Source organism: Trachinotus anak, unplaced genomic scaffold (assembly GCF_046630095.1).
Source record: "Trachinotus anak isolate AG129_WGS33_773 ecotype Australia unplaced genomic scaffold, CSIRO_AGI_Tana_v1 ptg000001l, whole genome shotgun sequence".
NCBI classification, from domain to species: Eukaryota; Metazoa; Chordata; class Actinopteri; order Carangiformes; family Carangidae; genus Trachinotus; species Trachinotus anak.
In genome coordinates this window covers 16,331,823-16,355,760 of record NW_027273852.1, presented here as the reverse complement: position 1 = coordinate 16,355,760, position 23,938 = coordinate 16,331,823, and the positions used below count along the sequence as shown (strand labels likewise).

Here is a 23,938-nt window from a genome sequence, read left to right as displayed (position 1 = left end):
GATCCTTTCTTCCATTATCTTCCTCTTTTCTGCCTGATACTCTGTTACAAAAATTACCAACAAAAACACAGAGTCACATCTTTACAGAACACTTTATTTACATGGCCCTTCACAGTGTAAAATAGAAACTTTATTCATGGAAATACTTACAAAAAGGCCATTTTCCACTGAACATTCTCTTTAAATAGTACTCTAGGGTTATTTACATCTTTACAGTGTATTCAAAATACTCTTTTGGTAGCGGCCTCTTCACAAACAAAGACAAGTATGGCAGATTTTGGTCCCTGTCCAAGGAGGGAGGGAACGGAAGAGGGCTGCCCTCTGAATCAGAAATCAACTCTTGACCTCTAGACCTTGATTCAGATTATTTGTGTATATTTGAGAAAATTGAACAGGCCCAAACAAAAATATGAGGATTGTTGGAACAAAAAAAAACTTCTGCAACAAAGGTAGTTTTTCTTTAAATTACATTAAATAAATATTCTCAAATCTACACAAGTGCATTCACGGTTAAGTGACAAGAAGTTGGTTTGAGATTCATGGCGAGGAGAGAGGGAGTTCAGGGGGGGCGGGTTATGTTATTTGGCAGCGACCAGCACATTGGGACAAGCTGGCATACGAGACCTTGGTTCATCAGCACTCCAGGGGACAACAGTTTGTGTTGCATATCAGCTGTTTCAGGCTAAAACAAAAATTAAAATAGGGTTGGGGGATAAAAGTAGCGCCAATGTTATTGCTGATCATGATGCATTAGTGTCAGTTCCTGAGCTTTTTGTCCCTGTATTTCAACATTTGTTACCAATGATGTTGCATCATTCATAATGATTTTACTTTATACTGTGTTGCCCTCTCTGAGAACCTGCACTGCGTAAGACACCGACTTTTTAGGTTTAACATTTCTATGTAATGAAAGCTGTGGATAATTTTTCACCAGAGGGGAACAAAAATGTTTCATTCTTAAGTTACTACTCAGTAATATTAATTGTCTGGTAGCTAAACCACAAATTGACAAATTCAAGATTTGAAATGAAGCACAGTTTGACAAATTCAAAGCAGCGGAGTGCTTCAGTTACGGAGTGTAGATAGTAAAATTCAACAGTCACACAACAACAGATTCATCCTCCCACAAACAAACACCAAAAACGACCCAACATGAAAACGAACGTGAACAAATGAAAAGGCATGGTGAGCAAAGTGTTTCATGAGTGTCTCTGCTGGATCCTGTCTGACCCTGAGTTGGCTGAAAATGTACACACAACCTGAACCCTGCCTACACAGAGAAAAACGTGGCTGAACATCACATCCAGACGCAGGCTGCCATGTGTTTCTCTCCAGAAATGTCCTGCACTCCCTCGTTTACTCCCCTTACCCCCCACTTTGAGAGACTATTTACTCTCAGTCGTCACTTAAAAATAAGACAATCAAATCAGGGGAGGAGAATAATCAAGAGGAACACCTGAGGACGGGTTCACAGATCAGAAAACAACCGTGCCCACATGTTCTACAGGTCAAAAATCTCATTGCATAGGGAAACACTTCACCTGCAGCAATAAAATGCTTCCCCACTCCCCCTTTTTCATATCTGAAAAATGCACTGGCATCATCCAGGGTCAACACTGCTTTTCAGTTTATACTGTGTGTAAACCAACACGGCCATCACTAATGTTGATTAAATGAAGAGAGTCCACTCAAGAGGTGATAGGTGGAGAGCTGGATGCTGCCTTGTCGTCTCCGCAAAGGGACCAGGTACAGGAGGATTGAGGGGGCTGGGTGGGGGGGTGGGTGGGGGTGGGGGGTTAGAAGGATGTGGAGGGTTGTTGGGTTCATCATCAGTAAGTTCAGTTTGGGAATGAGCCGGTCTCAGAGCGTCTCCACGTGGTTCATGTTATTGGATCTGTTGTGGATCTCCTCGAGGAAGTTTTCCAGCTGCTCGATGAGAACACGTTTCTTGAACCTTTGCAGAGAACAAACAGAACACAAATGTTATGGTTCATATTTTAAAAAAACTTCTAAGACTTCAAAAGTCATCAATACTTCATTTTAGATGCTTTTATAATTATATTTTCTTATGTAAGGAACAAAATGCTGAGGATACAGCCATAGGATACAGAACTGCTGAGTGACATGAAACAGAGATGACAGCAGCAGAGGTTGAACTCCTCTGCTGCTGTGTGGGTGTCAGTGGGTCCACTGTCTCCTGGATCTCTATCTGTCTGATAGGCCCCCGTTTGTTCGGCTAGGGAGCTCCCTGTCTGATGTGATGGTTAGTAACACAGCAGTGCCACAGGGGACTGTCCTGTCTGCACTTCTGTTCACACTGTATGCATCAGATTTCAAGTGTAACTCTGAATCGCACCACCTGCAGATGTTCTGATGACTCTGCAGTGGTGGGGTCTAGTAGAGATGGGCACGATCGGAGTAGCTAACACTGAGGAGTGGGGCAGCAGGCATCATCTGCTCCTGTATGTGGACAAAACTGAGGAGATGGTGTTTGACTTCAGGAGGAGGAGAACTGTGACCAGACCCATCATCATGATGGGTGAGAAGGTTGGAGAGCATTACAAGTACCTGGGTGTCTGCCTGAACAGGAGACTGGACGACCAACACTGACACTGTGTACAAGAAGGCTATGAGCAGACTCTACTTTATCTGGAAGCTCAGAGCTTTCAGTGTATGCAGCAACATGCCGGAGATCTACCGGTCTGTGCTAGACAGTGCACTCCACTGTGCTGTGGAGAGTGTGGTGGGGGAGCAGCATCTGGGCCAGATATGCCAGCACGATCAATAAACTCATTTGCAAGGCTGGGACCATCACGGGTCAAAACCTGGAGACGTTTCATATCTTTACTGAAGCGCTTTTTGCACAGTTCTTACTGCATTTCAACCTTTTTTTAAACTGCACACTGTCCTGCTGTGTCTGATGTATCAGCATCTGGCTTTGCAACTCTGCAGGTGTGGTTTTAAATTAGAATTCTGTTAACCTCTGCTAACCTCTGCTGTAGCGTGACAATTTCCCTCACAGGATCGATGAAGTCAGTCAGTCAGTCAGTCTAGTTACCTGGCTGCCTCTTTGATGATGTTTTGGAGGAAGATGAGCCGGGTCTCCAGAGTGCCCTGGATCTGCTTCAGGAGGAGGAAGATCTTCTCATAGTCTGAAACACAAGGAAATGAATGAGGATTAATTGCTTGATTTTTGCTGTGTTTCTATAACAGCTGAAGTCCTTGGTCCAATTCTCTATTCAAACATAGAACATTAATGACTGATAACATACAATAATGTCATTTCTTCTCAGAGAATGTCTGATTATCAAGGTGACTTATTGCAACTAATCATCATTTTCTATTATAGATTCTCACCTTGATTAAATTAGATAAGACTTTGATCAGTGACAAAGTAGTAAAACCTGTGATGTGAAGCTTCGATAGACCAAGGTGACGTCCTGAAATGATTTGTTTTGTTGGGGCTAACAGGCCAAAACCCAGAGATATATTAAAATGAATTAACCACAGAATATTTTAGCATTTCTGCTTATTAATTACTTAATTAATATATTCTTTAAATTATTCTAATTGAGTTTCTCCCTGTTGACGGAAGCCCAGCTGATATTAGTTTGTCACAGATAAAAGGATATTAGTGTATATGTCATCTGATAATTAACAAGAAGATTTGTTGAGAAATTATACATTTTTTTTTGTGGACTTTCTCTCAACTCACACAACTGCTCTGTTCTGAACACTGAGCTTTCATCTTTGTCAGTTTCTCTCCTTAAAGGATGTTTATTCATAATTAATATGTTTGCCATGCACAATATCCAACATTAGTTACCAGATATAGAAAACTAAAAGATGAAAAACAGGAATCCAGCATCAGCTTGCTGTGTTTGTAATGCACAGTTTTTGAGAAAAACAACTTTGTTTCAGGTCAAAACAGAGCTTGTTTGCCGGGGAAGAGGCTACACTTATGTTGTTTCTTCTGACAAAAAAGGGAGACAACACTTCAGAGGGTGGCCCTTTTTCTTTGTTCCTTTTTTTGACCTGAGAAACACAGTGTGAATAAATTACAACATTAAACAGTGGCACCTTGTTTTGATATGAAATTCAATACAACAGTCCCAGAAAAAACATCAGAGTTTAGAATTTCTCTTGAAAGCAGCAATGATTCAAATCAGTAGTAATTTTTGAGTTTCGGGTGTTACTGTAATTACATGTGAGAAAGGCTGCATATTAAAGCTCAATACTTTTTGTACTGACTGAAATGTCTGTGGTATCAAATGTCATCTGAAGTCATCTTTACTTATTCTGTGCTCAGATCAGCATAAATCTTATATGGGAACTTTATCTTCTTTTGTTAAATTAGAAATACATTCAAAACAAAAAAGTATTGTTTGAGTTTCTATCAATACCCAGCTCTACATATAAGTTGTTCCTTTTTATTTTGTCCGCCCCCCAGGGAACAGGGATGTTTATTCTACTTACGCCTGCCAGGTTTCCTGATCTCCTTGGTGATGAGTGCCCTAAGCTCGTTATTGACCTTCATTGTCTCGTTGTGAATGTGCTTCTTCAGAGCTGCGGGTGACAGGTAGCGAGGCGGCTGGTCCTCCACCAACACCACCTCCATGCCTTCCTCGCTGCCTGTCAGCAGCTCGCCCATCCGGGGTTGCCCATTCTCCTCTTCCTCCCGGTGCCGGAGGTCCTGGGGATCTGTGGCTGTGTGGTTCTCCTGGTGGTTGGCGGGCCCTGAGGGGGGATCAGCCTCCGAGTCCGAGCTACTGTCTGAGCCATAGTGGTTCTCAGTCAGGTGGTTGATGATCATGTCTGGTTCGGGTGCTCCGTCATTCATGTCCATGTCTATGAGAGGAGAGATTTAAGAGATGGTGCCATGTGTTCATTCTGTTTGTTTGTTCTGTGATACTCTCATCCACATGAGGCCTTAACCCTGTGTGTGATCTCGCAGAACATCTCACACCAGTGTTACTAGTTTCTACACAACTTCCTGCGGGGTTCATGAGGAGTACTACTCAGCCTAAGGAAACTGTTGTAAAATGGTTTTGGAGAAGCTTTGTCGAGTTTGAGAATAATTTGAATTTGGGGAGCACACAGTTATAACACTAAGACAGCATTACGAATCTGGAGTGGAGAGTTTGAAAGACATGGGCATTTATTGGGCAGACTGCCTAATGCTGTGTTTGTATCATGTAGGATGGAAGTTAAAAATGGGAAAGATTCACATGTTGTTAGTTCAGATCATTGAACAACTTTGTGACTGCAGAGCTGGATGTGTGAAGGTCAAAAACAGTGTGTTGACAATGTAGGATCATATTCACTAAATCTGGATTCAGTTATATTGAATCACACACAAACTAGTAATTATGGTAAGTCAGATATGACATGACCGCCACATAACAGAAAGGTATTATTAAGTTGCATTATGGGAAGTTTAGGATCCAGTGTTTCTTGGAGCTTGATCGAATTTTAGAGACCAGAAGTCAGGAAATCTCTGGTTCTGCTGCTTCAATTACTAATCCTCTCTTTTTTAAACTTTCCCCCAACTTCATGGAAGAGCAGCATAAAACTGCTAGAGAACTCCAGAAGGCAGCCTGGAGTTTCTCACCAATAGTAGAAAAAAAAACAAAACATGTTTTACGAGAGCTCCCCCAGTTTGTTTGCTTCATGCACAGGAATGAGCACGCAAGTGACAAAATCCACAGTCCTGCCAACAGTTTCACATTAGATGAAGACTATAACCATGTTTAGCTGCTAGCAAACAACACAGGTTAAAAAAATCTGTTTTACAATTATTTTTTGAGGAAGGAAATGCATTCAACGTGTTTGTTAGACCTCAAGGATACATACATTTAGGGCTGCACAATTAACTGAAATATAATCAAAATAGCAAATATGGCCAAGTACAAAATCCAAATCACAGAAGCTGCTATTTTTTTGGATAAAGGTCCAATGTGTCACAACATTGTTGTGCATTGTAAGCACCATAAATGTTGCTACAGAGATGTGCCGGCCTACAAATCATATTCTCTAGACATAAGGGAAAATGCTTGTTTGGTACAAGCCCCAACAAAAATTGCATCATCATCATTTTAAATTTTTTTTGAAAATGACATGCAAAAATGATCATTCCAACTGAAATCATATCACAGTATCTGCCAAAATAATCGCAATATGATTTTTTACACATATCGTGCAGCCCTTCATATGTTTTGGTCAGAACTGAAGCTACACTCAAGCTCTTAAAGCTACACTGAGACAGAAACATTTGTTTCACAATGTAGCAACTGTTTCCAAGAATGATCACTTTAGCTGGAAATATAACATGTGTCGTAGTCTCAATCCAAATCTCACCGGCTGTGGGTCGAGGGCTGGCAGGGGGTGTTACTGGAGGGGTGTAAGCTCTGCCCAGACGCAGCAGAGGCGACATGCAGCGGCGTCTCTTGGGACCTCCGCCCTGCATGTTGTTGTTGTCTCCTGGTCTCTTGCCTTTGTTCTGAGGACCGGTCACAAACTCATCCGCCTCGTCGATCATCATGCCCTGAGAGAAAAGTGAGGAAGACAAAGTACAATGATTAATTTACATGTTTCTTCATGTGTTAGTTTCATGGGTAGGGTGTGGTTGGTATGAGTCAGTGGGATTAACCTTCTTGTCCAGTTTGAAAGGGTTGCCGAATGTGTGCAGGCGTTTGGGCTGTTCAGGGTCTGCGTCTCGAAGAGGCTGAGGAGCAGCTTTGAGGAAGTCCTGGTAGTTGCCCATCTGGGCGATCGGCACGCTGTGGAGCTGGTCTGGACAGGAGACAGGGAAAATTCACCAACATGGAGGGAGAGCTCTACACTTTCTGAAGGATACTTCTTCAGCAGCTGGAAACCTTCAATCAGTGGTTGACGTTCTCACCCCTACATCATTTCTAACAGGATGTAAAGAGCACACTTTGACCAAATAAGTGAGAGAGCTAGACAGTGACTTACCTGAGTCCTGCCCTCTGAGAGTACAGACGCCGGTGTTGAGCAGGTTTCTCCTCATTCGACTCAGCTGGTCCAGCAGGTGGCTGCGAGGGATGTCGTAGGGATTCCTAAAGCTCTGAGGTTTCAGGCCCTGAAAAAGACACAAGACAGACGGGACTGTGAAGTGAGTGACGAGAGTTTGAATTCTGCCTCCCTTCAAGACAGTGGGTCATTTTCTGCTGAAATACTGGCTGTAACAGAGTGGATACAGCCTGAAAGAGACAACCATCTTTCAGACTACATAAAACATCTCAATAAACACCTCAGGAGGATTGATGGATGGAAAGCCAGGAAGGAGAGTCTAAGCGGAACGTGAATGAGAAACAACAAGATTTGAACAAGGGACTACTATTAAGCTAGAAATCAAAATTACAGCTCAGTAAACATCAGTAAAAGACAACGTTGATGTGTGTGATCATGACTAAGTAACTCTTGCTTATTAGATAAAAAAATAAAATAAAATCTGACCTTGTTGAGCAGTGCCAGATGAAAGCCTTGAAACTCTTTGGGGTTGAGCTCCAGGGGCAGAGTCGGGGCGTCTCCTGTGAGACTCTGCAGCTGCTGGATGAAGTCCCTGCGCTGGGCCAGAGATATACCTCCACCCCGCCAACGCACCTTGATGCCGGCCTCTGGTGATGGCTTTTTACCGATCAAGGCGATCAGCCTGTCGTACTCGATTTTTGACTGGAAATATGAACAAATTAGATGTTGTGAGAAGTAATGCAGTGGAAGGCTTTTTGTCATATTCAGTGTCTTACTTGATGTATGACACAATAAAAACACAGTCACACTTTCCTTAAATCCTTTCCTTATAAGGAGTACAGAAAACTAAAGAAACACACTTTAATATAACTGTAACCAGATATTAGTGTTTATTAATGTATTTGTCAATAACTATTACTCCTATAGTTGGCACCTGTAAGTGGGGGCTGGAGTGTAAACAGAAAATGAATGACAATAGAGTAAAACACAGTTGTGATAATATAAAATATGTCTTATGTATAATTGACAAATACTGTTTATTAATAAACACTTTAAAATGTCCTAATAGCTGCTTACACTTAGATTACAGTGTCTTATGAACAATTTATCAAATATTTATATACTGTTTATCACTGCTTAAGAGCCCCCTCTTAAGTGACGGTGAAGTGTTACTGATAAAAAACTAATAACATATACACTATTGTTGGGTCTTTCAATAGAGGTGTCACTACAATAATAAAGTTTCTTTACCAGGAACTTTTTCCAATTATCAAAACAAGAGAAACATGTTAAATACATTCATGTTTCATTTTGTGTTAATTCAAGAGTTGTACAAAAACAAAATAAAAGAATCAAATTGACAACCTTACAATATAAACCACGACACATGTGATCAAAGAGGAAAACAAGACTAAAAATCTTTTGGTATTTGACAGACTACAAACACAACTTGGTGTGTACTTGTTTTCAATATACAGTAAGAACAGATCTTCTGTACATGCCCAAACATGAAAAGACACAACAGCCCAACAACAAACCTGCTGACTGAGCTTCTTCAGGTAGGAGACCACGCTGTAGCTCAGGCCGTACTCCATGTTGTCGGCCAGCAGGTTTGGCGCTCCCATGATTCTCAGAGCTTTCCTCAAAGACTGTGGAAGGAACGCAACAATGAGACCAGTTTTAAGGTGTTAATCAAAGGAAACAAAACTTAAAGAGCTGAATAGTAACGCCGAGTCCACTCACCCCGATATAATATGGAGGCATGGTCTTCAGGTAGTTCTCAAAGGACTGCCGCCATTTGATGGTCGGCTTGAACTTGTGCACTTTGATTAAGTCGTCTGCAAAAAGCAAGCAAAAAAACAAATAAAGGTTTAATGACAAATGTTCTGAAATACATGGACACACTAAGAGAAATGATACCACGGGTCCACATACAGAGAGACAGACTGAAGATGAAGGAGAAATAGATCCATCAGTCTTACCCAGAAGTGGCAGAAGTACGGGGTAGTTGTAGGGCATCACAAACAAGTTGACACAGTTGAGAGCTGTGCTGGCCTTTAAGTAGCCAAAGGGTTGGCCCAGGTCGCTGTACTTGGCACTGTTACACACAAACACCTGGAAGACAGGTAGAAAAATCAGCGTCACCCCAAAAACAAGCTGCAGAAATGTAGGTTCAAATGTTTTTGTTAGCTGGTCCCATGAGCTGCTGTTCAGACTGCAGCTCAGGCTGAGATATCACCGTCTACACTGATGATCAATGTCATTACCGGTGGATAACTTGGACACCTTATCACAAAAAATAAAAACTATCCCCGCACTTTAAATGCTCCCTCCTGTCAGCTGATGTTTTCACCTCAACTAACTTCTATCAGGCAAAATGGCTGAGTAGAACAAAGCCTGTGCTCACTGCGAATCTCTTACTGTAATAATAATGGGGAAGTGTTAACGGTCTTATATGTAAAAAGAGTCTGCATGTATGGAGGGCAGACTAAAGACTGTAATGTGCATTACAGACCAGAAAACAAATGAAAAATGTGGGGAGAATATTTTCAGTCTAATATTTACCACGAGTGGGGCAAAAACGTTGAAAGGTCTGAAGGTGGCAGCAGAGGAAAGAGCCTGATATCTAATGGAAAGAGTTTACCCTCCATGCAGTGACAGTGTTTGGACATATCAGACTCAAGGTGCCAGACTCAGATCTATACTGAAACGTTTTATTACCCTTGGCTGCACTTTGTTCATCTAAGATGGACTAAATCTCGGCTGTGCTTTGAGCTGAACGCTTGTCTACATTGTGCCAACACCCTCACATTAACACACCTTCAGGTAGGATGTTAACATGCTCAAGTTTAGTGTGTGAGCATCCTGACATGTTTATATGTAACACACTAATGCTAGCATGTTAGCATGACAACTTACATGCAGCTAGCCTAGCAACATTTGGCATGTTAGCATGCTAACACTTAGCATTCATCTCAAAGTCAAGGTGAATGCTGAAGGAAATTTGATCAATAGTTCTTCAGATGCCTCAAGTCACTAAGATCTTTCCTCTGGGTCATGATTGTCTGTGCACAATTTTATGATAATTCAGTCACTCATTGTACAGAGTGTTCACTCTGGATCAAAGTCTAATTTGATGTGACTTCATTTTATTGGAATTGTTTTTTATCTATCTTGCATCAACAAACATTGGCATCCATAAAAATATAGAAACCTCATGTGAGAGTATCTGAAGTCTGAAGTAACTCAATCACAACTGCAAACACGTTTACAAAGGTGGGACATGTTAACAGGAAATGTCAAATTACAGTGTTTAGTTTTAAATAAGAAGGCCCAGATTAAAGGGCATCAGCCAAAATGCTTTGAAGGGAGTAGGTTAAAGAGAGCAGCCTCAAACAACATTACAGAAGAAGGAGCAATATGTCCAGGCTGGATCCTGCTAAGCGGATTGCAAACTAACAGGACCCACATTTGAAGCAGTGTTTGAAAACCTGAAATCTGTGACTTCCCTCATATTTTCTTCAAAGCACAGCAAAAAATCCAACACTGCATCCATCATGTCACTATTAATATCTATGTATGTAACTGTTAATTCATCAGTGAACCACCAGGCAACTGGAATGAAAATAATGTTACACTGTGCTTTACCTCATTCCATTTTAATTCCCGGACACTGAGGAAAATTTAGTAATTAGAAACATAATGGATTTCAGCTTTGTGTGTGTGATGGTGCTGTACCTGCCAGCAGGTGTGCGGGGACTTCCTCTCTAAAATGTACTGTGTGAGGGGTGAAGGCTCCAGCTCATATTTGTCGAAGGGCACCTTGTCTATCACCATGGGCTCAGCGTCCAGACAGGAGAAACGAACGTGGGGGTGGGCTGAGCGGGGGGGCTGGTTGGGGCACAGGGGAAAGGGAGATACCGTTATAGTGCATGTTAAGTTTCTGCCAATCACAATATACTGCCATTTTCAATATACTTTATATAAAACAGATGCTTGCTTTGATAGAACTTGAGATTCATTTTTTGCGTTACAACATTTGTTTTGGTATTTCATTCAGTGATTAATGTCCTCAATTAAATACTTTACTCTAATCCTTAAATACTATACTTTAAATACTTTATTTTGAAATAGGTTTTCATAGAAGTTTGGACTCCTTAGATTCTTAGATTAGCTTAGTTCCTGATTTGGTTCTCTCCTTATGATGTAAAAAGGAAATTAAAAAGCAGAACAACTTAACTGTACAGTCTTTGGAAATAATGTATCAGTCTTTAATCTTTACACATGATAATGTGGAACATGTGGATAAAACATGTGCTGCCACCTGTCCATTCATATGTTGCACCTTCACCTGCTATATTGTGTCATATAATTGAATTTTGTAATTCTGTTTATGGCCCTCATTATTTCCCTCTTAACTCTGTCACTTTTTTATGCTGAGTGCCCATGTAAACACACAAACATACCATGTATGCCTCTTTTTCAGTATTGCATGATAATTAAGTATGGACACAAAATTTAGCTCCATTCTTTGTAAATTTAAAAAAGAATAAAAATAATATTTTCTAAATTTCTCCAGGATTATTCTGCTGTTGTTCTGGGTAATGAGAAACGGTGTCAGTTAAATGTCCAAGATATGGATGCAAAGCCTTACAAGGTAAAGGTGCATGGTCAAACCATACAAATATTCTACTTTCTTACCAGCGTGGGGGAGTTCTGGTCCGGCCAGAAGGCCTCAGGGATGGGCCAGTGACCAATGGGAACACCGGTTTTAGGGTTGGGTCGTACATAGATCAGTTTGTGACAGCAATGCCAAGGCTGTGGACCCGACTTCACCGCCTCAGCTGGAGCGTCTGTACAGGAACAGACAGGGGAGGATTACTTTTCAGGTAAAACAGCCAAACAACAGCTCAGACAAGAGGGTGTTTGTGAGATGTGACAAAAACAAAATGGTTTTGATAAACTGAAACAGTGCGTAGGCACTAAGAATACGAAGGTGGAGGTTTCAACAGTGACATCCACCAGCTGTTTATGAACAACAGCAAAGAGAAGCTCAAAGAGGATTAAAAAGAAACAGTGAGTGGGAGACAGCAAAAAGCTTCTCCACTAATCACACAGATGCAGTGCAGCAGTTGTCAACATGGTCTTTAAGAAATAAAGTCAGGAATAAATTTCATTAAGACAAACAGAGGCGTCTCTTACCCTCTAGTGGAGGAGGGTCAGGGCCCGTCTTCTCAAAGTTTATCACCACTCCACTCTGAATTTTCTGCACCAGAGACTCCAGACACTGATTCAACATGCGCTGAGAGAACACGCTGTAGGAACGTCCTGCAACACACAGTCACACATGCATATAAGTATAAAGTATAAATATGAATAAGTTCAACACAGTGTTGCAGGGTTGGACTTCAATAGTTTTTTTTATTGAACGTGAATTAAGTATTGTGTTCACTAGCCAAATCTGGCTCCTTTCAAATCTGTTTTTGTTTAGTGTTCATCAGTTTTAAAGCTGCATTAATTTGAGACAAATTTGCTAATGAGTGTTAATCTAATATTCATTCTCTTTTTAGCTCTGCCAACACCTGAGAGAAATATCTGGCTCATTAGCTGCTAAATGTTCCACTTTCTTCTCCTGCTAGTCTCCATCTCATGTCTGTCTGCTGTCTGATGCTGGGCAGGTACTGCTCAGTGGATTTATCACAGCTTGTTTGCTGTCACAGCAGTAGAGTTAAGAATGAGTCACTGTGCTTTATGAGCCATAAAAACAGAATAATGAGCTAAAAGAGGCTGAAAGGCTCCACATCGCTGAAGGGAACTACAGAGATGGGTGATAATTCTAATTTTTTTTTTTTTTTTTAATCACAATGAGCAACCCCTTTCATGTGACATGTAGCCAGTGCAATTACATGTAACCTGTACTGATTGCTATTCAGGTGAATGATCAGGCACTGATTTCTACTATCCCAAGATTGATCTTTTCAGTAGGGCTGCAAAATATGCAAAAAAAAAAAAATTCATAAAGCAATTATTTTGGCAGATATTGAAATTATGATATTAGTAATATTTCAATTAATTGTTCAGCCCTAATTAAAAGTTATGTGTAGACTGTGGTTAATTGTCATAAAATGTTGCAAGAAGGGCTGCGCAATGAGAAAAATGTCTCCATTGTGGAGACCGAGTCATGACAGTGTGCACAAGAAGAGTAGAATATATGATAACTAGTTTTACTTATGGACTCAAAAGAGACACTTTGGCCCACATTTATTTTCCAGTTTTCATTTATTAATCCTATTATTTTGATTATTGCATGATGCTTTTCTTGTGAGAGAAGAAAAAGGATCCGTGACTCAAAGCTTAACGAATCCAGGTGCTTTACCAACTTCAAACCAGATTCTAAATGGTGCCAGCTGTCGAAGTCAAACGTGTCCAAACAAGTACGAATGCACCACTCATCCTGACAATACTGCTGGATGAAAGCACATGATACTATTTAAATGTAGAGTGCTCTTAGTTTCATTTAAAACTCGGCAGCGTCTGACTATACTGTACGTAAGGTGCAGTTTCAAGCTCTCTCTACTTAACAGCGTGCTTATCTCTATGGGGTTGTATCAGTCTTTACACAGTAGATGCAAAAAAGGTACATTTGCATGAGATGTAGCTCTAGAGCCATGAATCTGCTTAGGTTTATTCATCACAGCATCAGTCACACGACAGTAAAGGTCACACGAATGTAGACCATGAATCAGACTCTGTCTTATAAAGCTACAACTGATTAGTCTAATTCTGCCTTCTGGTAATTTGCTGCCTCCAACTTCACCTCTAGTGACCTTGTTATGCACCCATTCACTCACTCATTTCAAAAGGCCGTGGCTTTGTGTCAGGTCTGCCATCAGCAGTAATGGACAGGCAGCATGTACTGTAGACCGTCGGTGACAATGGAGCTGTGTCATGTTCTGCATTCAGCACCACTGACTGCTACACAGGCTTTGGTGTGCTCTGTTCAATGTGCGTTAATCTTAACCTGCCATCAGCATCATTCTAGTCTGTTCCTCCTGCCAGCTGCTTCCACAACCAGGCAGCATGAGGACTGAAGACAGGAAGGATAAAAGTCTACTTCTATTAGTGGATTTTCTTTAGAACTGGTAGGTAGGCAGCCAGAGTTTTTTTTTTTTTTTGCAGCCAGGGGGATTACAGATCAAAATCATTGGCCTCAAAGTATGTAATGGGCCTGTGAGTGGGACAGAGCAGTTCCAATCCTGGACCAGGTGGGAAAATCTGGTCTTTCTAACCTTAGTCAATATTTACTGCTGAAGTGCACTTGAGCAAAGCGCTTAACCCCTCCACAACAGCTCCAGCAGAGTTTCCACGTGGTTAAAACAAGACTATGCTGTGCTTGTACTGGGTTGTTCAGCTCCCTTTAGCAAACTTGTAAACACAAGTCACTCTGAATGTTGAGCAAGACAAGAGCTCCGGGCTGTCCCTCGCTGATTTTAAAACAGAATAGTTGTCGGGGCGATCTTTATCTCTATCATCAAGTTTTTTTTCCTTAAAAAAAAAAAAAAAAAGACTCATTCTCCCTTGTTTGTGTATTGACAGAGATGATTCATCAGCTGTGCTACAGAATGCATTTAACAAATAGCTATTTTGATCTCGTGTTATAAATACTTTGAGCTTGTCCCAGCATGTTCCACAGGGGCTCTGTTGTAGAAATTAGGCCCGTGTCACTCCCAAGAGGAATACCACTATGATGTTTTTCCAAAATAAGATTATAATGGCATCTACACTCTGTTGGCAGGTTATTAGATAGACCTAGTTAAATTAAGTCAGTTTTATACAACAGTCCTGCAACAAGTCCTCCTTTAATGTTCAGTTTTTAATTGAAACTGTTTCAGATGTGTTGAATAAATACTATGATCATTTTGGAAGATGTAGTTTGTGGTGCTGTTGAACTGTACTGCATTGAACAGAGAGGTGTTTCTGTTATTTACCTCACCCTCATTGATATAAATCCGGAAGACAAAACAAACAAAACAAAAACAGCAACATTTGTCCGTATAACACAGCTTGAAAAAGAAGCTAAGAATGACTATGTAGTTTCTACCTTTATGTCTCTTGTATGTTACAAGTGCATCTACTTTATTAATAAATTATAAACACTGCATGGACTCTGAATCTAAATATGTAGTGAATTGTTTTTCTCAATTATTGTAGTATTATTTATAGTATTATTGGCTGGGTAGCAGTAACGGTGCCAGTCGTATAAATGCAAAGGTTACACTATCAAGTTACACCATTGGTCAGCTGAAAGCTGCGTGACTGAGTCATGAAGTCACACCATTGGTCATTCTGATAAGTGCTGGAGTTTCTCCATTGGTTGTTGATCCTTCAAAAGGATTTGGTGCCAACAGGTAGAGTTGACAACTTTGCACCTTTAACAGACTTTTCAGTCCCTTTAGACACTTTTTCTTTTTTCAAAAAGCACCCAGTTACAAGTCCAGTGACTTTTAACAAACTTTTTTCAAACTCCATTCACCCTGTTTATAATGTGAAATGTCTGAAGTACAAAATCTAACCCTGACCTGGATGTTTTCTCAGATCTGACAGAGCTACAGAAGACATTATACATCCATTTTCACAGGCTGAGCGAAAACTCATAAGTTCAGTGACTTGAAGATTCAATTGGTGAAGTGCCCCTTCAATCGATACACCGAACAAAAACACATATTTAACCAAACACCAGCAGTCTGCCTACCTCCAGTGACCTCACACATGGGAGTGATGGGAGAATCATCAGGCGGGACGCCTCCGAGGGGTTCGGGCTCCACCGAAGCATTGCCGGGGATCCGCAGCACCAGAGCGAAGAGACGCTGGTCCCAGCGGAAGGGCTCCTTGGTCAACTCACTACCCGGCAGCGGGGTGGTCAGAGGCAGATGGAGCTGGGCAGTGGAGGAGGAGACAATGGCAGTGTTAATGGCAGAAAAAGGTAGTTTTCTCTTTAGTGGCAAAGCTTGTTTTAGATTGATGGGGCAATTTTGAAAATTGATGAGCAATATTTTTATGGAAATTTTGATGAAGTACTTTAATTTATCATGTTTTTAATTGACTGCAAAATTCTGTTATTTCCATTTGGTAATCTTTTACATCAACCATTTTCATTTCAGCATGCAGACGGTTTGCTATATGCAAATCATATTGCTATTACCATATAAAATTTCATGAGCAACAACAACAAACAGTTCAAAGACATGTAAGCAGGCTCCCACAGCAAACTGAAAATGTCAGCGCCCTTCCTGTCATAGTACGAGGCTCCACAATTTTGTTTCTAGACATTTTCTTTTCAGACATTTCTTAGGCAGGCCAGACTCTTAAATAACTCTCAGAAGAGCTGCAATTTAAGTCAACTGTCCCCATCAAACGTCACCTGTGCCCAGTCTGACCAGGCACAGCCTGGAATTATCACAGGAGCCATAAATTAGACTGAGGCTGCGGAATTGAGGATTTAATTGCATGTGTCTGACTTGAGTTTTACTTCCAAAGCAACAATACTGACTACATGGCTTAATGGAGTTCTCTCCACCTCAACACGGAAGAGTGTCACAAATATTCAACATGGATGCTAGAGGATGCGAGAGGAGATGACAAATTACAGAGTGAAGAGTAGAAATAAATAAATAATCTGAGGTAGAGTGAGTTACTGAGTCACTGAGAGGACAGCTTTAATCTGACTCGCAGACCACAGAGGCATCAACGTGGTTGCAGTCTTTCAAAGGCAAAATTACATGATCACGACTGACCTTTGTAGATGTACCATTGTATCAATTGTTCAGGTAATTTATCAAGCAAAAGTTGCTGATTGACTGTCTATATAATAACTGCTGAATTGAATATATTTAGGTTTTACTGTACAAAAAATCAATTTGAAAACATCACACTGGGCTCTGGGAAACTACAATTAGCCTTTTTACAATATGCAATTGTTTGGGTTCATCTGGAAAAAAAATGCCAAGAATTCACTGGTTGTGGCTTCTTAAATGTGAATATGTGCTGTTTTTTGGCTTCTGTGAGGGAAATTTGAAGATTTTTGCATTTTTGACTGTTGGTCACATAAACCAAGACACAACAATGTATCAACTTGGGCTTTGAGACATTGCAAGAGGCAGTTTAACTATTTTTCTGACACTTTACAGAGCAATCGATTAATTAATCAAGAAAACAAGTGAGTTGCAGCCCAAATCCTGTTGTGACTCAAAAGCTAAAACTGGCCAATATATAATTAATTTCAGGCAGAGATAACTAACTAAGTGGTATCTTACAGTATGGAGGTAAGATATGACGCTGTTGCTTCATAGTCAGTGATTCTGATTTCAACATTAATGGAAGTGGCTCTGTGAATCAAACTTTAGTCTCAGTGACACAGTAGGAAAGGGTTTGGTGCTTGTGTTAAAGTGAACAATGTGGGATCAGACAGGCTCTTTGAGTTGTCACCCAATCAAGCAGGAAACACTCCTGATTGGCTGGGACCCCTCGTCTCTGTGGAGATGTTGGCTGACCTCATCTTGGACTCCGCCGCTGCTTGTCAACTTGTTGCCGTCGCTGATGGCGATTATGATGGCGGGTTCGAGGAAAAAGGGATTCCTTCCCTGCAAAGAGAAAAAAAAATACATGAAGATAAAAGCAGAGCGTCAAATTAAAGAGTTAAGTCCATTTATAGAAGCCAAGAGCAAAATTCACACTGGAATTTAGCACCTGTATATTTATGGCACTTAAACATCTGAGGCACAAATGAGCACATTTAACCTATCATTACACAGATAACTTACACAGGGGATCTATTTTAAGTGAGTGGGTGTGTGAAAGAGAGAACCTTAACTCTAGGGGCTAATAAATAGAAACAGGAAAAGTACCATCTTTAATGCCAGTGTCAGTGTTTATCTGCAGTATACGTTCACTCTATCCTCCAAGATGGCAGAGTACATTACCTGAGGATCTATATGAAACCTCCTTTCCACTAGACCCCACAATATTTCACGACATCAGCACACTCCACACTGATAAAATCAAACTGGAGCAGCACTGCATTTATCACTATACATCAGCCCTGTGGCATCTCCAGAGGCACAGAAAAATGTGGCGAGTTAACCTCAACACAGCCCGACGAGCCCTGTCAGCAAACGGTCAGCGCGCTGGCCCTCACCGACTCACCAAGTCATATGGACTTCATAAAGGCCATCCAGTTCTGACAGCGGTGCAATTATTAATGGATCTAGACCCGCTCAGTTTGAACTCTACCTGTAGGCTGCGGTTTCCACTGAATGATAGATTTGTCCAGTAACACAAACAGCCCAGTGTAAACAGGGCAGGATACTACATAGGTCCGTGGTGCTGTAGGTATCCATGACAACCTGGATTTTTTTTTTCATGGCTCCCAAAAATCCCTTTATGATATCAGGCACTTTCTTAGCATGCTAATGAGCAGGAGATGAGGCTAACTTGCCAGACGAGTGATGATTTCATCCATGTCACATCAGCTCACTCAGCCTTTACTGCTGCTATGCATGTGAGTGCATAACAGGGTTCAAAAAAACAGCCATGAAAATGAGATTTTGGGTCATTGCATCCGTCCACACTGACAATACAGAATCAGCCAGCTCTCTTCCTGTCATCTTGTCCACTACAGTGTCATGTGTAGAGCCGAAACAATTAGTCAGTTAGCAAATAAGTCAGTGTGCAGAAAAATTATCACAAACTACTTTGATAAATGATTGATATCTTATGTTTTAAGCAAAAACGCCAAACGTTTGCTGGTTTTAACTACTAAATGTGGAAATATGCTTATTTATCTTGCTTGATATTAAACTGAAGAACTTTAAATTTTGGGTTATTCAACAGACAAATCAAGCTATTAATTTGACATCACCTTGGGCTTCAGGAAACCGGAATTGGGCTTTTTTTTTTCATAATTTTCTGCCATGTTTCAAACCATATAATTAATTGATTCATTATACTATGATCAAATCATTAATCAATAAAGAAATTAAGAGTAAAGAAATCATTAACTGCAGCCTGAACTTGTCAATACAGTCAGCTATAGCCAAGTCCATCTGATGCAGCAGCATCTCTGGTCTGCTATCACAATGGCAGACTGATGGAGATCCATTAGAGCTTTGTTTACCACCCCCGCTGACATGTGAACTGATGGCCAAACATGACCGGTCAAATCATTTCCTCTCCCTCATCCTTTCTTGTCCTCCTTCATTCCTCTCTTAATGAAACCGTGATCACTGTTAGGATTCCTGTCTTCCTCCATACACGTCTTCCATCTCCCAAGGGAGAGTCATCTCAGATGCCTGGCAACCTGGAGGGCTCTTTGTTACTGTAGAGAGAAGCACTCCAGGGCAATATTAACTCCCCCATAGGCTTACTCCTCTTTGTGTTCTCCCTCTCTAGCTCTCCACCCACTGAACATCTTGCACCTTCAGCACTTAGGAACGTGACAGTGAAAAATCTAAGTTGACTTTTCTTTATGAATTAAAATGAAAGGGACAAGGGGACGATACTGAGTTATTATACAGGACACTTCAAATACGATGCCAGCGAAACTCGAGGTACTGCATCGCTTATGTTTGGCTTTGATTTACGGCTGCTGAAGCAAACTGAGATTGAAAAACATATGACAGAAAGTGTTTGCAGTCATCACAGCGCTGATGAAACCTTTGTCAGTTTTGACTCCTCAAAGAAAAGAACTGCACCTTAAAAAAAGGTTCAGTCCGACAGCTTCGCCTCTCGTAAACTTGAACATGACAGAGTTCAGAGGAGATTAAGTTCATCACGAACATCATCTGCACACCAAGGGCCGCTCTAATAAACTTAATATCAATTTTAGTGTAAACGTGGCTCTTGCTCTCAAACACTTGACCACACTGTCTGTTCATAAACTAAATTATTTTTATGCAGAAGCGCATTTGCTCCACTCCCCTTAAAAAATCCTTCCTGGCAAACCAGTTAGGCGTCACTTAACGGAAACAAAAAAAGTAAAATACAACAACAGCTCACAGGAGGTGTGGTGCACTAATGCTGTGCTAAAACAATTAGTCAATTAATCAATTCTTCAATAGAGTGACAATTATTCTCAAAAATATTATCTCATTTATCAAGCAAAAATGTCAAACATTAATTAGATCCAGTTTACCAAATGTGAGGATTTACTGCTTTATTCCTCTGTTTAGATCATAAAGTAAACATCTTTGGGTTTTGGACTGATGGCTGGACAAAAGACGACATTTCCTATTCTCTTTGAACATTTCACGATTAATCAGTTTTTAAAAAATAAAGCCAGACTAATCAATAATTAAAACAATTGTGAGCCGCAGCCATTTAACAATGGTCACTATAACACTTCTTTTGTGATATATATATATACACACACTAGTAATTACAGTATGATTATGACGTCAGACTGAAACTGTGGACAGGGGGGAGTGTGCCCTCTATTCTGACATTGATCTTCTGCCAGTTGTGAGAAGGCAGAGGAGAGAGAGAACTGCTTATTAAACTATAATCATTGTCAAATCAACCTGTCATTAGAGGTCAGTAGTAACCAGTGCAGGACACAGTAACCTTGACCTCTGCATGTTCTGTTTGTGTTTAAAGACATGTGTGCGTCAAATGTCATATCTGCCAGCCCAACAGCAGAGTTGATATTTGACATTGAAACTCACCAAGAGTGTCTGACATGCATTATGTATGCTGCATGTATGCATTATCCTGGATGGTTACTAAGGAAATGCTAGTTAAACATTCATTATTGCTCCCATCCTCCTGACTTACCTCCACACTGGGAAAGAGACATCCAGATTCTGTATCAGTGTGCAGACTCTCCTAGCAGTCAAACTGGGTATGGACTAGACTTTTACACTTACATTAATAATGACTCTTCTCTTTCCCTGGCAGAAAACTGCATCTCATGTTCAAACACTGGCACAGAGGACAAGAAAATCTTACAGGATGATGCGTTACATTTCCTGCAAGCCCTTTTCTGTCGTTTTTTCTTCTTTTTAATGAGACTAAATCAAGATTGGTCATTTTGTGTCACACTACACAGTAAGTAGCATGACGAAAGAAGACTGTCGTGAACAGCACTCAAACTGCACAATCTCACCATTTCTATCTATTGTGAAGACACAGGATTGTATCCACAATAGCTTCACTTTCAACAACTACCTCCCTAAACTGGAAATTCGACCACAGAGACTAAACTGGTGATGTCATTAGGCGGCACTTCTTGGAATTGGACCAGCAACACTGAATTAGTTACAGACTTTGTGGGCTCAAGGAATATTTGTTGAAGGCTTCCAGCTGTGAATCAGGCCCACTCTGCTGTGCAGCTGGAGGTGAGACTTGTTTCAAATTCACAAATTAAAACCGAGTTGTGCAATAGAAGGAAAATAACCTCAGAATAGTCCAGTTTAAAGCACATAATAACCCAATATTCATGACCTTGTGAATATCATATTTAAATAATTCAATGACTTTAAGCTGGAAGGAAAAATAAACCAGTCCCACTTTAAACTGTCCAAATCTCAGCACAAGTAAAACAGTAAAATGTGTAAAAAGAAAAAAAAGCTTGAGAATATGCTTATCAAAGCACAGACGGCCTTAAATTGTCATATAAACACTTTAAATTGCCTCTAGCAAGCTAGAAACTACATTAGGTGACAGTTTATTGGATCCATCTGGTTTAAAATAATAATCTAATTCAACAGTCATGAAATAAATCCCACCTTCATAAAGGTTTTAATCCTCAGTTTGTGTTTAAACTAACATGGGGAAGTGCTGAGTCAACTTCATGGTCATTTTGAAAGTTGTACTGATGAGGAGGTGTTTTAAATACCTTGTCCACCATATTTATGATAATGACGTAAGATTAATCACGTCTCTGTATAACGCAATACGACCTTCAAAACTGACCATAAAGTTGAAACATTTCCCAAAAACCATTTCAACTAAACTTATTATTACAACCCTAATAAAAAAGTAGGATTTAAAGCAGATATGTTGCATTAGAGTGCATTAGTTTTAGCTGGGTGTACCTGATAAAATATCATCTCAAGTGCGATCAATCTGTAAAGACCTCATTAACTGTTTATGCCACTAAGGCTGCAAGAAATTCTCATTTTAAAATTTAAATATATCATACAGTTCTGGGCCTTGGTATTTCAAAGCTAATATACGGCTTAAATCTCTAAAACAGCTAAAAATATTAGCATCCGAGACTTTAAAGAGCACAAACGAACGAGACACCAGCTCAATGGTGAAATCAACAACGGTTACTGACAATAAGTTGTTCCTTTTTTTTGTACTTGTTGCTGTTATGTTTGTGTCTTGAGCACGTGACTGAAAGTGTGTGGGGTCACAGTTTGCAGGTGGTTGATGCTTGTAAGACTGGGGATAGGGGAAGGGGGTGGGTGAAGGGGGTCTGTGGAGAGGGGCATACAGCACCTTGTCATAACACTGTCTAAACCTGATCTCCTCTCTGTCCTCTTCAGTGCTACATACCTGTCCATAGTTGTCTATCCCAGTCACTAATCTATTGAGATTGAGTAAATCAAAAGCGGTCCTCAAGGACTGGCCAATAGTTGTGAGTCCAGTTGCTTGGAGGTTCCTCAGCTCTGTCATGAATGTGGCATGGCTCTCTTTCCATCCAGCCTTGAAAACAAAACAAAAACAAAACAGCTGGTTAATAACATGCAGGAAGCTAGACAGCAACCCCACTGTTGTGAACATCAGACAACTTCTACATAAGTCAGGGGTTAACTTCAGTGTTTTTATTGTGAGTCTGGACTGATAAACACTTGTAAACATAGGTCGCTTCCTCTCTCTTTGCCCCAGCCAACAACTTGACAGCACAGCAGCCAAGACCTTGATCTGCTTCTAGCAGGCCAATGCCGCCGGGCCGGGGTCATAACTTACAGAGCAGCAAAGTCGCCATGTGCGCCGTGACAATTTAGTCTAAACAATTAAAGTAGGCTAGTCTGTCACCCGCCTCCCCTCATCCTCCTCCTCCCCCACCCCCCTCCCGAAAAGATATCACCTCGCTGTATAAATAACACCCAGAGTTCCTTGCTGCTCACATTGAAACAAAATGTCGGCCATGTTTTAAAAGGGGTATGAAAGCTCCTCCTGAAGATTTTCTCTACACAATTGATGTAGTGATCACAACGTGGTGGAGCGATGGAAGGACAGTCAATCTGCGCAATGTAAAGCTGGACATGACCCGAAAACAAACTCTACCTTTATCCCGAAGGGAACGTCTTCAAAATTTACCAACATATACCGGTCCCCTCGGCTCGCCGGATCTCTCCCTCTGAGCTGTGGAAATAGTAGAGAATTATTTACGGTTACCGAGAGATCAGGTTTGACAGGCGAGCTTTGCAACAGCACAACGATGATCTGGGATCTCCCAGCATTAATGTGTCCCGTGGTTACAGTACCTTCATAAAAGTCTCAACAGCGCCTTTTGCTATGTCCAGATAGGTAGTGCCCAGATGGGTGCGCTGGTTCATTGAAGCGGACGTGTCTATCAGAAAAAGTAAAACGGGCATTGTGATGGTAATGACACGTTCTGCATGGACTTGGTGTCAGTACAACCGGTCAAAACGCAAAAAAATCTTTTGTTCTCCTGCCGCCTGTATCACCTCTCAGCTAGCTAGCTAGCTGGCTAACTGTCTGTCTCACACATTCTTTCAAAAAAGTGTAAGAATAGTGAGTGTAGAAGCCCTTTCCGGGCAAACTAAACTAAAAAACTCAAACCCTGGGGGCAGGTTATTGATTCACGAGGGATTTTGATAATTTTTACAATATTTTGCAAATATTCCTAAGTTTCATAGTAACAAAGTTCCCCCTCACAGAGAGTCCCTGCTTCTCCCTACACTGAATGCGCTGTCTC

The 23,938-nt window shown here is 40.8% G+C and overlaps 1 protein-coding gene across 1 annotated transcript; it reads right to left on the bottom strand.

Annotated features, from left to right (window-relative positions):
• Positions 1-73: 73 nt before the first annotated feature.
• On the bottom strand, positions 74-23,938 carry ints6 (integrator complex subunit 6). Its single transcript, XM_071480620.1, has 18 exons — positions 23,484-23,938; positions 23,284-23,361; positions 22,549-22,698; positions 17,544-17,633; positions 15,746-15,929; positions 12,196-12,321; positions 11,695-11,846; positions 10,732-10,884; positions 8,976-9,108; positions 8,737-8,831; positions 8,532-8,642; positions 7,480-7,695; positions 6,976-7,102; positions 6,650-6,792; positions 6,358-6,544; positions 4,477-4,848; positions 3,059-3,152; positions 74-1,954 (listed from the first exon to the last, which is right to left on the bottom strand). Exons 1-18 carry the CDS (start codon positions 23,592-23,594, stop codon positions 1,861-1,863), a joined length of 2,616 nt encoding a protein of 871 aa, XP_071336721.1. The 5' UTR covers positions 23,595-23,938; the 3' UTR covers positions 74-1,860.